Below are 12,371 nucleotides of genomic sequence, written 5' to 3' on the forward strand. Positions count from 1 at the left end.
GCTTAATGACTTTGTTCACGAGTGCCCAGGCACTAATAATAAACCCGCGAACTTTGATCGAGCTACCCCACATGGCTGGCAAGAGCAAAAACGTGGCATGTGGCCGGTGTGTCACGCAATCGTCCCGAACACGCAGTACCAGCAGTACCCACTCCTTTCGCGTTAACCGTTCTCTAAAGCACCAAACCTTAAATTGCACAATGCACAACCGTTCTGTGGTATTTCCGCATCGCTTCTTCAGGTATGGACGGTAAAATAAACAGTGAAAAATGTTGAATGAATGAATACCAGCCAAGGCGGCAAGGCAAGGCACGAGGCCTAGCAAAATGAATTGACACAGGCGTACTCCGATTCCGTCCCGACTCCGGGCATAATTGGTCGGTTTATTTTCACTTCGAAGTAGAGGGGAGCGTGTAGAAAAATATTACGTCAAACAACAGTGCGTTCTAGGTGGTGTAGTACAGTCCTTCGCAGTTTGTACTTCATTCGTACACGCATGGCTCAATCTGGGGTACCCAGGAGACGAGTTCGCACTCCTTGAACCAGAGCGCAATTTCCTTCTCGGCGCTGGCGACGGAGTCGCTGCCGTGCACGATGTTACGGCCCACCTGAACGCACAGGTCTCCGCGAATGGTGCCGGGCTTGGACTCCAGAGGGTTGGTGGCGCCGATCATGTCCCGACCGGTGAGGACCACGTTGGTGCCTTCCCAGACCATGGGAACCACGGGACCACTCTGCATGAACTTGACCAGGCCGTTGAAGAAGGGGCGGCCCGCCAGGTCCGAGTAGTGCTGCTGGAGCAGTTTCTCGTCGGCCTGCATGAACTTCATGGCGACGAGCTTGTAGCCGCGCCTCTCAAAGCGCTGGATAATTTCGCCGACCAAACCACGCTGGACGCCGTCAGGCTTGACCATGATGAAGGTACGCTCACGGTGGGCCATCTTTGAGGAGTTTTTGTTGGTTCGTACGGGAGGAGCGGGACGGATGCGGCCGGCACACGTGAAGGTTGGTGAGCGAAAGGAACCGGTAATTGCAGGCCCCGGAAAGTCTCAAGTTCCAGTGATCGCCGCAGAGGGCGAAAAAATCAACCGCGGCGAGTTCCATCGATATGCGCGGAGAGTGGAGCTACTAACTCCTCTTTTAGCGGTCGGATAAGTTAGTTCGCATTTTCCGTGTTAGGGGCGCTCAACGCAGCCAAAAATTTTATTTCAGAATGTATCAGAAGATTGTTAAAATCTTAGTTACCGTGTCATTTTGCATACAGCTAGTAGGGACCAGTTTTTGTGTTACTTCTAGAGTTAATACAAGAGCTTGATTGTTTGAGGACAAGTATTGAGATTACATTGACGCTCGAAAAGCAGCAGCCCATTGGCATCGATTGCGCTTCGGTCGGTTATTTCATTCAAATTGTACCGCGGTCGTTTTCTTTGATCGGCGTTACGCAGCTCCGTTTTAAATCAGTTTTGATATAGCAATGCGAGTTTGTGCGCCAAATTTTACATGCTGCTGCCACAAAGCGAACGTGTCTAAAGCCTGTGAATCACGTCAGCTGCGGCGCTTCACCGGCTGCCAGCGTGAAAATTCAGTGCCAGCAAGGAGCTTGGAGACTACCTACGAAAACGGAATAACCATGCACCATGTGGGTGTGCGCACCGGTGAGTGAAAATGCACTGCTTTGCATTTGAACATAGCTTTTTTTTTTGCATGCGCTACGGTTTTTGTCATTTCAAAAGGTTTTACGACTGGTCCAGCTGATCGGATGCACCGCTTGTGGATTACAATGACATTTTCTAAGATTATTTACTTCGTTCTCACTTTTGCAAAAAAATATCTTTACTGCTAAACTTTGTAACACAGATCACAGCATAAGTTTTACCTATTTCTGCACAAATTAGTCTTCTGAGATAAATGCTCATAAGTCCAATGCATGGTAGAGCCAAGTGAACTTATAGTATGTATATGCATTTATACATTTTCGTAAGTTTACAATCATACATATTACATTTGCACATACCATGTAGTTTATAGAGTTGGGAAATTAACTAACTTAGTATCCTCTAATTGAGGCTTGGTCAGACACGGTCCACTGAAGGTCACCACTAAAACAAATTCACAACAAAGCAATGTTATGTGCACACTATTTTTCTCATGCAGTGCTCTCATATACATTCTTCTCAGACATGAATCACAAGTCCACTCACGCTACTACCACAGTAATCATTATTTTTTCCTCTTCCAACCCAACCACAGCCTCCAAGAAACTGCTCATATCAGCACCCGCTCGGATGCTTTATCTCTGAACCTACCTCAAGTCAGCAGAGGATGTTCCACTACAGAAAGTAAATTCGTCGTCCCAAATCCTCACAAGGTATGGTTGTGGACACTTTACTTATTGAACCAATTTTTTTTCTTTCATCATTTCTTTCTTGCTTTTTCTCATGACTCAATTTTTTTCTTCTCAGGAAACTGGACAAAAGAGAGATCATTGGTTTCCAAGCTACCCACACCAAGTCGTAAGAAGCTCAAGAGTCGCCTATCCACCACCAAAGTTTACCAGGCGGACAAATGCAAGCCTTATACTGAAAAGCAGTGATAGTGTACGGCATGTTGAAGCAGTACGAAATTGGGTCCACAAATTATTGCTTCTTGCTTCATGAATTACTCAGTTTAGAGGAAATGTGCTGGCTTCAAATTTCTTGGATAGGCATGTGATGGGGTGCACATACTGTACTTTAATCTACGTGTGAAACTTTGCATAGAGTATCACATGTAACTTGGTAGCAAGTGGGCCAGTAGTAGTGTACATTTAGCAGCACTTGTTCTTCCCAGTGAATATAGTTTGCTGCAAATGTGGAGGCTGTTGGAAAGCAATGGCAGGGAAAGCTACAGTAGTGCTGAAACAAAGAGTTATGTACGTGCACCGATTGCTTGTAGGGAGGGACATTGTGAAGGTTCTAAAATAGAAAACTGTGTGCAAACACTCGTGCCTTCATTAAACAAGGCATTTCGTGTAGTGGTCACCTGGAGAATAGTTTCCTGGTCACTACTCTGGAATAAATAATGTTTGATGATGGGAGTAGGAGAACGGAAGCATGTGCATAAGGACATTTTGGGCAGTGTTCTATGAAACAGGCTGTTGAATCTGTAAAGCATTTGAAAATTTAGTTTTATTCAATGAACTTCGCCAATACATTAATGGGATGATATGTAAACAGACACATCCATAAAAGAGGGTACAGCACCGTTGCATTTGTGCAAGCAATTTGTTTTGTATGTGAAGTGGAACCACAGACAAGTAGCAAATAATATTTGTTCTAGATAACAGACCTGACACATGACACGGAGTTTTTAAAAGTATGTTTATTTTTAACAGAAAAATAAATTAGTGCACTCAATAGATACAATCAGAGTTCAATAGAGTTGGCCAGTGTTTGTGCATGTTGAAGATTTGAATGTGTAATAACTGCTATTTCTTTGATATTGGCGTGAGCTATATATCCAAAAAAGGCTAGTTTTGTGTTCATGCTTGTGATGCGCTGCAGGTAGACACGGACCAGAAAAAACGAGAACAGCACAAGGTGTTGCGCATCACCCTGTGTTGTTCTCGTTTTTTCTGGTCCGTGTCTACCTGCAGCGCATCACAAGCATGAAGACATGCCATCTAGCCCCTATTGCCGCCTTATTAGTTTTGTGTGACACCCGTGTTAAGAGTGAGGCAGACAGTTAGGAGGTAGTGAAGAATGAAAATGTAAATTCAGCTTCTGCAATCGTCCGTCTTTCACGACTATGCACCATTGGCACCAGAAAAAATGGACTAATTTATTTTTCAGTGCGAAACATAGCAATTAAACAAAGAAGCTAATTATACACATTTGACAGAAATGATTACTCACTGCCCATTTTTCCAACATTGCTACGAGGGTGGTCTGAAAAGTTCTCGGCCTGATGTAGAAAAAAGCGTTTTGGACCTTCAAAATTATTTTTATTTTTCAACATTGTCTCCTCTCAACTCTACACACTTGGTCCATCGATATTCCAGAGCCAGGATTCCGTCCTTAAAATGACTTTGTGGAAGTCCTGAAAAGTACTCATCCACAGCAGCAATCGCTTCTTCATTTGATGAAAAACGTTACCCACTTAGAAAGATTTTGAGTTTTTGGAACAGGTGGTAGTCCGACGGGGCCAAGTCAGGAGAATAGGGTAGGTGCTCCAACAATTCGTACTTCAAATCATAAAATTTAGCCATTGCGAGATGTCTTTTGTGCACCGGTGCATTGTCCTGATGAAAGATGATTTTCTTCTTCAGCAAACCTGGTCTTTCCTCACGAATTTTCTGATTCAATTGAGTCAAAAGGTCAGAATAATAATCTCCAGCTATGGTTTTAGCCTTTTCAAGATAATCCATAAGCAGAATGCCTTTAGCGTCCCAAAAAACAGAGGCCATCACCTTTCCTGCGGAGGGAACTGACTTGGCTTTCTTTGGTGCAGAGGACCCGGCTTCAGTCCACTGCTTTGATTGTTGTTTCGATTCCGGTGTGTAATGGTGAATCCAAGTTTCATCCATTGTTATTAATCTGCGCAAAAAGTCCGCTGGATTTTTGTTATAACAGCTCCAAAGCACGCTGTGACATCGTCATGCGGTTGCGTTTTTGCTCAGGAGTAAGGATGCGCGGCACCCATCTTGCACATAGCTTTCTCATGTGTAGTTCGTTATGCAAAATGTGACATACACATTCTACTGAGATGCCAACAGCCTCGGCAATTTCACGTAGCTTCACTCTCCTGTCTTCCAAAACCATATCGTGCACACGGTCAATCAATTCAGGAGTTGTTGCACTTTTTGGGCGCCCTTCGCGCGGGTCATCTTCAATGCTCTCTCTCCCCCGCTTAAACTCAGCAGCTGATTTCTTGACTGTGGAGTATGAAGGTGAATCTTGCTTGTAAACTTTAACGAACCTTTGGTGAATTTCATTCGGAGATAATCCTTCCTTTACATAGAACTTTATCACCGCACGGTACTCAAGCTTCTCCATGCCTTCCGGTGCTTCACACTACACCCACTGTGATCGACTGTCAAAGCCAAACTGCTAATCGGCACTAGATGACGTTTCATCTGAGACTTGCAGAGACTTGTATGAACGTGCACATGAGTGCTATAAGTTCTCGCTCGCGTGATTCTTATTGAGGCCGAGAATTTTTCAGACCACCCTCGTACTATTACTTCCAGCACTTCCTAGCTGTCTAGTATACTACTGTTCCAAATGTCTCTATTGTGCGCGCACACATCATGTGCAGTCTATTGTCGGTGCTGTCCACTGGTACATCATTCTTTTTTATTTATAAATGAGTGCTTTCAGTAACACGCGCAGGCATCCGCTATCACATACGTCAGTTGATAAACAGTGGGCGAGCAAGGGTAGCTCACTTCTCGAAACTTGTCTTCCATGACAACCTTTACAGGAATGTTCACTTGCTGAAATGTTGGATTCAGGCTAAGGCTTTCCTTATTCGCCAACAGTTACTCAACTGAAGTGTTTGTCACTGCAACCTCTTTTGAAACATGAACCAAGTTTCCTTTTCAACGTGATACCGTAAATGGTGTTTTCCCAGAACACACGAGCTTAGCTGAACTGAAAGTTGAGCTAAATGGTCGGAATTCATCGTAAAAAGATCGGCGCGCAGGCACGAACACAAGGATATTGAGCACAATAACGAGAACACGTTATGTACAGGAATAGCTAGCACAACAGTGTGGTTCCACTTTTTTTTTTTCAGCGCCGAGTGGGTCTCGCCAATGTGTTGTCAAAATAGTACGTCGGGCTGAGGCTAATCTTACTGGCACTGCATCTTTTGCGAGCTTTGATGCTGTTTGTTTATTACCGCTCAAATCGTCAAACGCGCATGTGTAAGTGAGAAAGAGGACGGGCAGCACTGTACGCAAGTACTGTGCAAGGGTCACCCATCGTAAATAGTATCGTCTGACGCTTCGTTCTGCGTACTATAAGAGGTATGCTGAACGAGCCAAGAGACATAGAGTTGCTCAGTTTCAGCTGGCAATTTTATTAAGCAGATGGATATTTCTATTTCTTGTATGTATTGTTCAACTCTGTAACTGACAGTGCTGCTTGTTTACATGTATACTGCTACATTCACGATTGCCAATAAACAATGTAAGCTTACTTGCTTGGCGTGTTTTTTGCCAGTTGAGGCCTTTCGGTCACCTGGCGACGTAACGGAAATATTAGTAGTAACGATAGGCTGCCGCGCGCGCGAATACAACCCCCGGACAGGAGTGAATAAACGCCCAGAACCAGCGGGCGCGCACCGCGACCACCCGCACCTATACCCGCACCCGCCAGCAATGCGGCAGCCATATTGCCTCAACGCAATGATGATGATAGTTTTCGCAGCGCCATCCCTTGGTCGGATACTTTAGTTCACAACGCCACCGCTACCCTTATTTCCGTTGCACTGTCAAAGGTACAGTTTCCCTTCTGTAAATGGTAGTATAAGTATTCTGTGGTAATTGTCCGACGACAGGAAGTACGCCCAGTTTTTTTTTTTTTTTTTTTTGTCAGTCCGACGTAGATGTACGGACGGAGAGTCTTTCCGGACGTGCTTCTGGATTTGGTTGCGTAAGTGGCGACACCTAGAGAGCTCGACATAGCTGTTATACAACATAGCGCAATACGTTCGACGTATGCACCACACACTAATGCAAAATGAATTAATAAATCGGTTTTTACTATCAGGTGGCGTCATCTAGAGGACACCACCGTAAGCTATTGCTTTGTTCCGAGAATTTCCGACACGCGCGCTTTTCAGATGAATCTGGGGACATCGAGATTGGTGTTCGTGCCAAGATACCGGAAGAAGACATAACTGACTACTGACGAAGCTTCACGATACTAGGGATGTTAGGATATTCGAACGGAGTGGGAATACGGTGGCTAAATGATTTGTTAGTTGGTTCCGTGGCGTCATTCATTCAACTGATCTATGCTGGCGTTTCCTCGCACTACTGGAGCCGTAGTGACAAGAAAGCAATTATAAATAAATAAAAAAAAATTTCCCCGCAGTGTATTCACACAAGAGCTCACGAAAAGAAAGTACTTATGTGTTTAATGCCTAGCACCTGAGTGTTCAGTGATCCCTGAAATATTTCGGGAAGGGTAGAATTGTCGAAAATTTGCAAATCGACGTGCTGTAAGTTGGACTGTCGTGATCAGAACTTACAGGAGTCCTCAGTAAGGAATCCTCAAATCTAAAAATGGGTAAAATGCAAAGTGGGCAAACTAACGAAAAAAGAACAAAACAAAAACGGATGATATAGTTACGATTGAAGGCGTTCTTTGTTTCTTGTCCCAGGGCCAGGGGCCTAGACAGAATTTTTTTTTCGGGGGGTATGGTGGGGTTCAACTACCCTTTAAGTATGTTCGTGCGTGCGTTTGTATGTGTGCGTGATATACACAAATGCAAAATTGAAAAATTTCGGGGGGCTTTGCCGAATATTTAGCTTTGAGCCAAGTGTTACGAGTGCGCATATCGCGCGCTTATCAGGCAGTGCGAGTCCACTGTTGTGAGGGGTAACTCATGATCCGACGTAACGTTGGCACTCGCGCTCTAGCAGAGACGTCAGTTTTAATCGCAACGAAGCGCACGCTACGGTGCGATGATGTTCTATAGGATCTATACGATCTTTTGCTGAAACAGTTTGAAGCGCTGGCATGGCTCTGAGGCAGAATAGAATGTAATGCAGAATACCTGGGTTCGATTCCGGCTCGCCGTGATTTTTATTTTTTGCTTCCATCAGCATATTTAACCCAAGGACAACATCGCCGACCCCGGTAACGCATTTTCTGTGACACGGACTCCTTCACACTGTCGGGTTAAAATTTCCAGAGTTTGGGTTGATATAAACCGAGAATCACCTGTGGCGCATACCCGCACATGAGCTTTGGCATGCGGGTATGTGCCGCACGTCTACTAGCGGAAAGGATTCCATGACGACAGGGAAGTCATGTTATTCATCTCACGATGTGCGAATTGTGTACTTCATGCATTCACTGCATACTCTGCCAATTTTGGTATGTACCAAGCTAAGCAGCCAACCGCGAGAGCGTCAGAACGTAGGTGGCTATAAATGTATATAGATGGAAACGATCAAAGTGCCTTTGGTTCACTGAGAAATGCTTCGCATTTAAAAACTGAAGTCTGCGTGATTATTTATGACTATCGGGGATACGCTATAGCTGCTGAAACGCAACGTACTAGTCACTATATTGACTATACGATCACACAACTACACCGCGTTTTCCATTGTTCTGGCGTCAGGCTAGCAAAGCTGTGCAGCGCGCGATATCTGTGCGCGCTGCCACAATGTGTACAGGGACACCTAGCTACGCGATCTCTCGGCACTGTCGACAGGAAAGATCGTCTCGCATGTCATCGCTCGCGTTCTTTCCCTGCACATTCATAGTGCTACGTTCACCAAATGTCGCCGGATGAACAGAACGTCCACACGGCGACTGTGAAGGCGTCGTCGTCCTAGCCTTCCGCCGGCCGAAAAAGCCATAGTGACACCGAGACGAGGGTGAAATTGAATTCCATCGTTCACCTGTCAGTCTTCCAGGCCAATTCAACGACTGCGGCCATCTTGAGAGTGACTATGTCCCCGTGTCTGTCGCTATGGTGGGCGGTGCTGCAAGCAGCCATCTTGGTGCTGGCAGCAAACCTCAAGTGCGGATACTGGGTGAGCTTCAGACTGAGATTTCCACGTATTGTTCCTTAGTAAGCGTGTGCTTCGATAGAACGTAAATTCGGATTAGTTTATCTTCGCGACAGATTAAGCACGGTGCACGAGGTAAGAAGCAAATACTTAGGGGGTCCTGACCCTCTGCCCCTCGAAATATTTTCGAGCTTTTAACATTTTAGGTGGCGCTAAAATATGCACGCGACTTCACAACGACCACCAGTTACCAAAATTTTTTTGTACACTGCAAATGTACTGATTTTAAAGAGTGGGCGCTCAGGCAAGTTGGTATGGATCCATTACAAACTCTTAAAGGGACCAACAACTGGCCAGAACGTGTGATTATACCCTGGTAGAAATGAAAAGACCGTGAAATATAGCGACATATTCCAGCATGCTTTTCGCGTTGTGAGTAGGATTGATATATTTAAATCGTCTTTAAAAGTAACAAAAAAACTGGTATGTCGCGCAGCCTAGCGGAAGAGCCTTGAAGCTGGATTATGGAGTCGATCACGTTGCTGTACGTAGTGGAGTAGTCTGATGCTGTCATGCGTTCCATAATTAGTCCTCAAAATTGGAGTACGTATATCACCCCTCTACTCTGTGCTGCTTACGAGGTAAAAGGAGTTGCACGGTGAGAAGCGGCTCTGCCTTCGCGGCAGAGTATCATGTCGATTAGTGGCGCATGCGCGCGCAGTGCACGCATGCGTAGTAAACCGCCGCGCTTGAACACGAACCGCTCTCGAACTTGGTGTTTGCAGCATGTGTTGTCACATGTGTACACACTTCATATCCGCCGCAGATAGAAAAATTCTGATTACAAATGTTTCACGGCGTTTTCCATGTTACCATTCCGTGATCAGACACTCCCACCGGCAAGCTTTACGTTGCGTTCAAGAAAATAGGTACCTTAAAAATGTGTTGTCGGTCCCTTTAACAGCGCTCAATCTTTGCCTCTGTTTGTTCCGTCCCTTTCCTAACTTTTTATGCGGTGTTAACAGTTGTAATGGATCCTGATTTTACTTTCCACTTCTTCCAGTGCGTAGGTACGGTGCACGTTGACGGCAGGGAAAAATACTTAGTTTTCATTCATGAAACACAGGCCACGACACGAATTTTTCGTTACTTATTTAGGCACAACAAATTTAAAAGTATTCTCTAGCTATTGCATAGGAGCTGTGTGCTTGACTCACACACGAAAATACACCAGTGTAAGTCTTTCAATATGGCAGCCGTTCAAAACCTCACCTACCTACCAAAAAACAAAACAAAACAAAGATTACTGGGTACGTCCTTTCCTACATTTATTGTTGCGCCATCGCGTTCGACGTTTCCTCCGCACTATGGTTGATGTTTCGTGCAGTGGTTGGGCTTCAGTCAGTGTTCCTCGGTGCAGTTGGCGTGGTCGTGTTGCTGCGGCACGTGTTTGCACATTCCCCGGGAGCCAAACTCGATGCGCACGTTTGGGTTGTCGAGCACGCAGTCGTGGTGTTCGGTGCAGCGGTGCTGGTAGAGGGGAACGCACACTTCACCGGGGCACTGCGATTGCCAAGTTGACAAGAACGAATCGTGATTGCACGCCGATTGAATGGCACTGCACGTAATTATTTCACTGTCAAACCACACACTTCGAGAGCGACAACGGGTTCACGGGAAGACAAGAGGTCTGAAGCGAGAACGGAGGAAGAAATAAACTGCAGAACAGAGCGGTACGCGAAGCCATTCCTTTTGCTTTTGCCTTCGGATTCTTATCGGCCCAACACGAGACACAGAGTATTGACCGGATATGTCTGTTCGGCGGCGCTGCCACAGCTTTGAAAGTTTAAGTGTCGAGTTTATGGTTAACGAAGTAGCGATAAGCAATATGGAGTCATTTTACAGACCAGGATCCTATAGTCCGAATACGAGGGAGACACGATAAAAAACAAAAACAACAACAAAAAAACGCATGGATTAAAAAATGCTTGGGCAAATGGCAAGAATAAGTAACGACAATAAATCGGTGTTATACAACCCCTACAGCAAAGACAAGACTATAAAAACAGCGATAACATAATGATACAATAAGTGCAATGCAATTTAATAAGGACATCTTGACTTTTTGAGGAAAGAATCTACTTTGTGGAAAGGACCTATTTTAGGAAGCACCAATTTCGGGGAAGGAGGGAATAGGTCCCCCCCTCATCTTGGATACGGGCCTGTCTCGGGAAGACACATTACCACGCGCATTAGGCTTTGATGATGATGATTATGATGTCTGTGCGTGAGAATGGGCGCCCCGTGGAAACAACACAGAAAGCAAATATTTATCGCAAGTTGGCCGTGTATCGCATTTCGTTCGTACCTTGTAACATACGTCGCAGCACCCGCAGGCATCCTTGTAAGCACCGCACTTGCAGTTCACGGGGTTGCACGTGACAGCGGCGCAGTTGACGTTGGCGCAGTTCGGAGGTGACGTGCACAGGACACTGCATACCGTGACGATCACATGTAATAGACGTCGTCGTCGTCATAAGTGGTCTACCGGAATTAGAGAGGCAGTGGCATAGCGGGGGGGGGGGGGGGGGGGGGGGGGGGGGTTATTGCGTTATTTGTAGTATTTCATCTGTAGTGTAGTAATTATTATATCAATGTAAATAAATAAAGTGAACGGGAGGACAACCATCACTTTGAGTCAATTTGTAGAGCATCGGGCGCGTTATCCGGAGGTTGTAGGTTCTGACCCTACCGGCGGCAAGTTGTCCTTTCGTCCAATTTAATTTATTCGCATTCATGTCGTATTCCCTGCACTACAGTTAAGACAAATAACGTCCTCTATATACCTTCCTTGGCCCACCTGCCTATTGGTTTCATTAAGTTGTGTCAAAGAAAAGGAGGTATTGATCAATTCCCCTGATATAGTTCAAACACACGCGCGAACATATAGTATAAAAAGGGATTCCTCCCCCCGCCCCTTCTCCGAAAATTTTTTGTCTATACGTCGTTGTAGAGAGGAAAACGTGAACGTTTTAGTGCGAAAGCACTTCTGCACTACCGATCGAGATTTCGCGGATGCCAGGAAAGAACAGGAGGCTTCAGCTGGAGTCAGCGAAGGAACGGATTGGCACGGAAACGCAACGAGCAATGCACAGTTTGGCAATGACCCTGCAGGATATGAATAACGATGCATGGTGCAGTACATTGGGCATTTCTAGGACGTGTAATAGTCCCCCGAAATTTCACCTAGGAATGAACTTGTGGGAATTTCACTGCTGATAAGTCTAGTTGGGCTCGTCTAAGAATTGGCTTGGCCCAAGCCCGAAATTGAGTTAAGTAATGGCTCAGCATCGCCTAACGTGGCTGTCGAATGTGCTTTCGAACAATACTACTTTGCTTGGCGAAGCCAAACCTTCTTTCAATTTTTTTGTCTTCACTGCCCTGTGGCCAGCATGGAGTCCCAGAAGATAATGCTACTGAAGGGCATGGCATCCTATCAACTGAAGTATATGATATCTCAGGGAACCTCTAAACGAACGGGGAAGTGTTCGCCAAAATTGTGGCTGGAAATGCCACCTTCAGTTTATCCGTAGCTCAAGACGCTTGGTTATATTGTGAAGTTCACTGAAGTTGAAATGCTTTG

At 45.4% G+C, this 12,371-nt stretch overlaps 2 protein-coding genes and 1 long non-coding RNA gene across 3 annotated transcripts in view; 2 read left to right on the forward strand and 1 right to left on the reverse strand.

The window, feature by feature from the left end:
• Nucleotides 1-406: 406 nt before the first annotated feature.
• On the reverse strand, nucleotides 407-1,036 carry LOC119400386 (nucleoside diphosphate kinase). Its single transcript, XM_037667406.2, has one exon. The coding sequence runs from the start codon at nucleotides 939-941 to the stop codon at nucleotides 483-485; it is 459 nt and encodes a 152-aa protein (XP_037523334.1). The 5' UTR covers nucleotides 942-1,036; the 3' UTR covers nucleotides 407-482.
• Nucleotides 1,037-1,616: 580 nt separating this feature from the next.
• On the forward strand, nucleotides 1,617-2,698 carry LOC125759390 (uncharacterized). Its single transcript, XR_007417004.1, has 3 exons — nucleotides 1,617-1,655; nucleotides 2,251-2,368; nucleotides 2,463-2,698. It is a non-coding gene; the product is annotated as an uncharacterized LOC125759390 (long non-coding RNA).
• Nucleotides 2,699-8,670: 5,972 nt separating this feature from the next.
• LOC125759165 (lysosomal alpha-mannosidase-like) overlaps nucleotides 8,671-12,371 on the forward strand; it is a 122,411-nt gene continuing 118,710 nt past the window's right edge. Inside the window, exon 1 of the mRNA XM_049417570.1 lies at nucleotides 8,671-8,752. The gene's annotated coding sequence lies outside the window, so the exon portion shown is untranslated. The remainder of the gene's footprint in view (nucleotides 8,753-12,371) is intronic.

This window comes from Rhipicephalus sanguineus, chromosome 7 (genome assembly GCF_013339695.2).
Source record: "Rhipicephalus sanguineus isolate Rsan-2018 chromosome 7, BIME_Rsan_1.4, whole genome shotgun sequence".
Classification (NCBI taxonomy): Eukaryota; Metazoa; Arthropoda; class Arachnida; order Ixodida; family Ixodidae; genus Rhipicephalus; species Rhipicephalus sanguineus.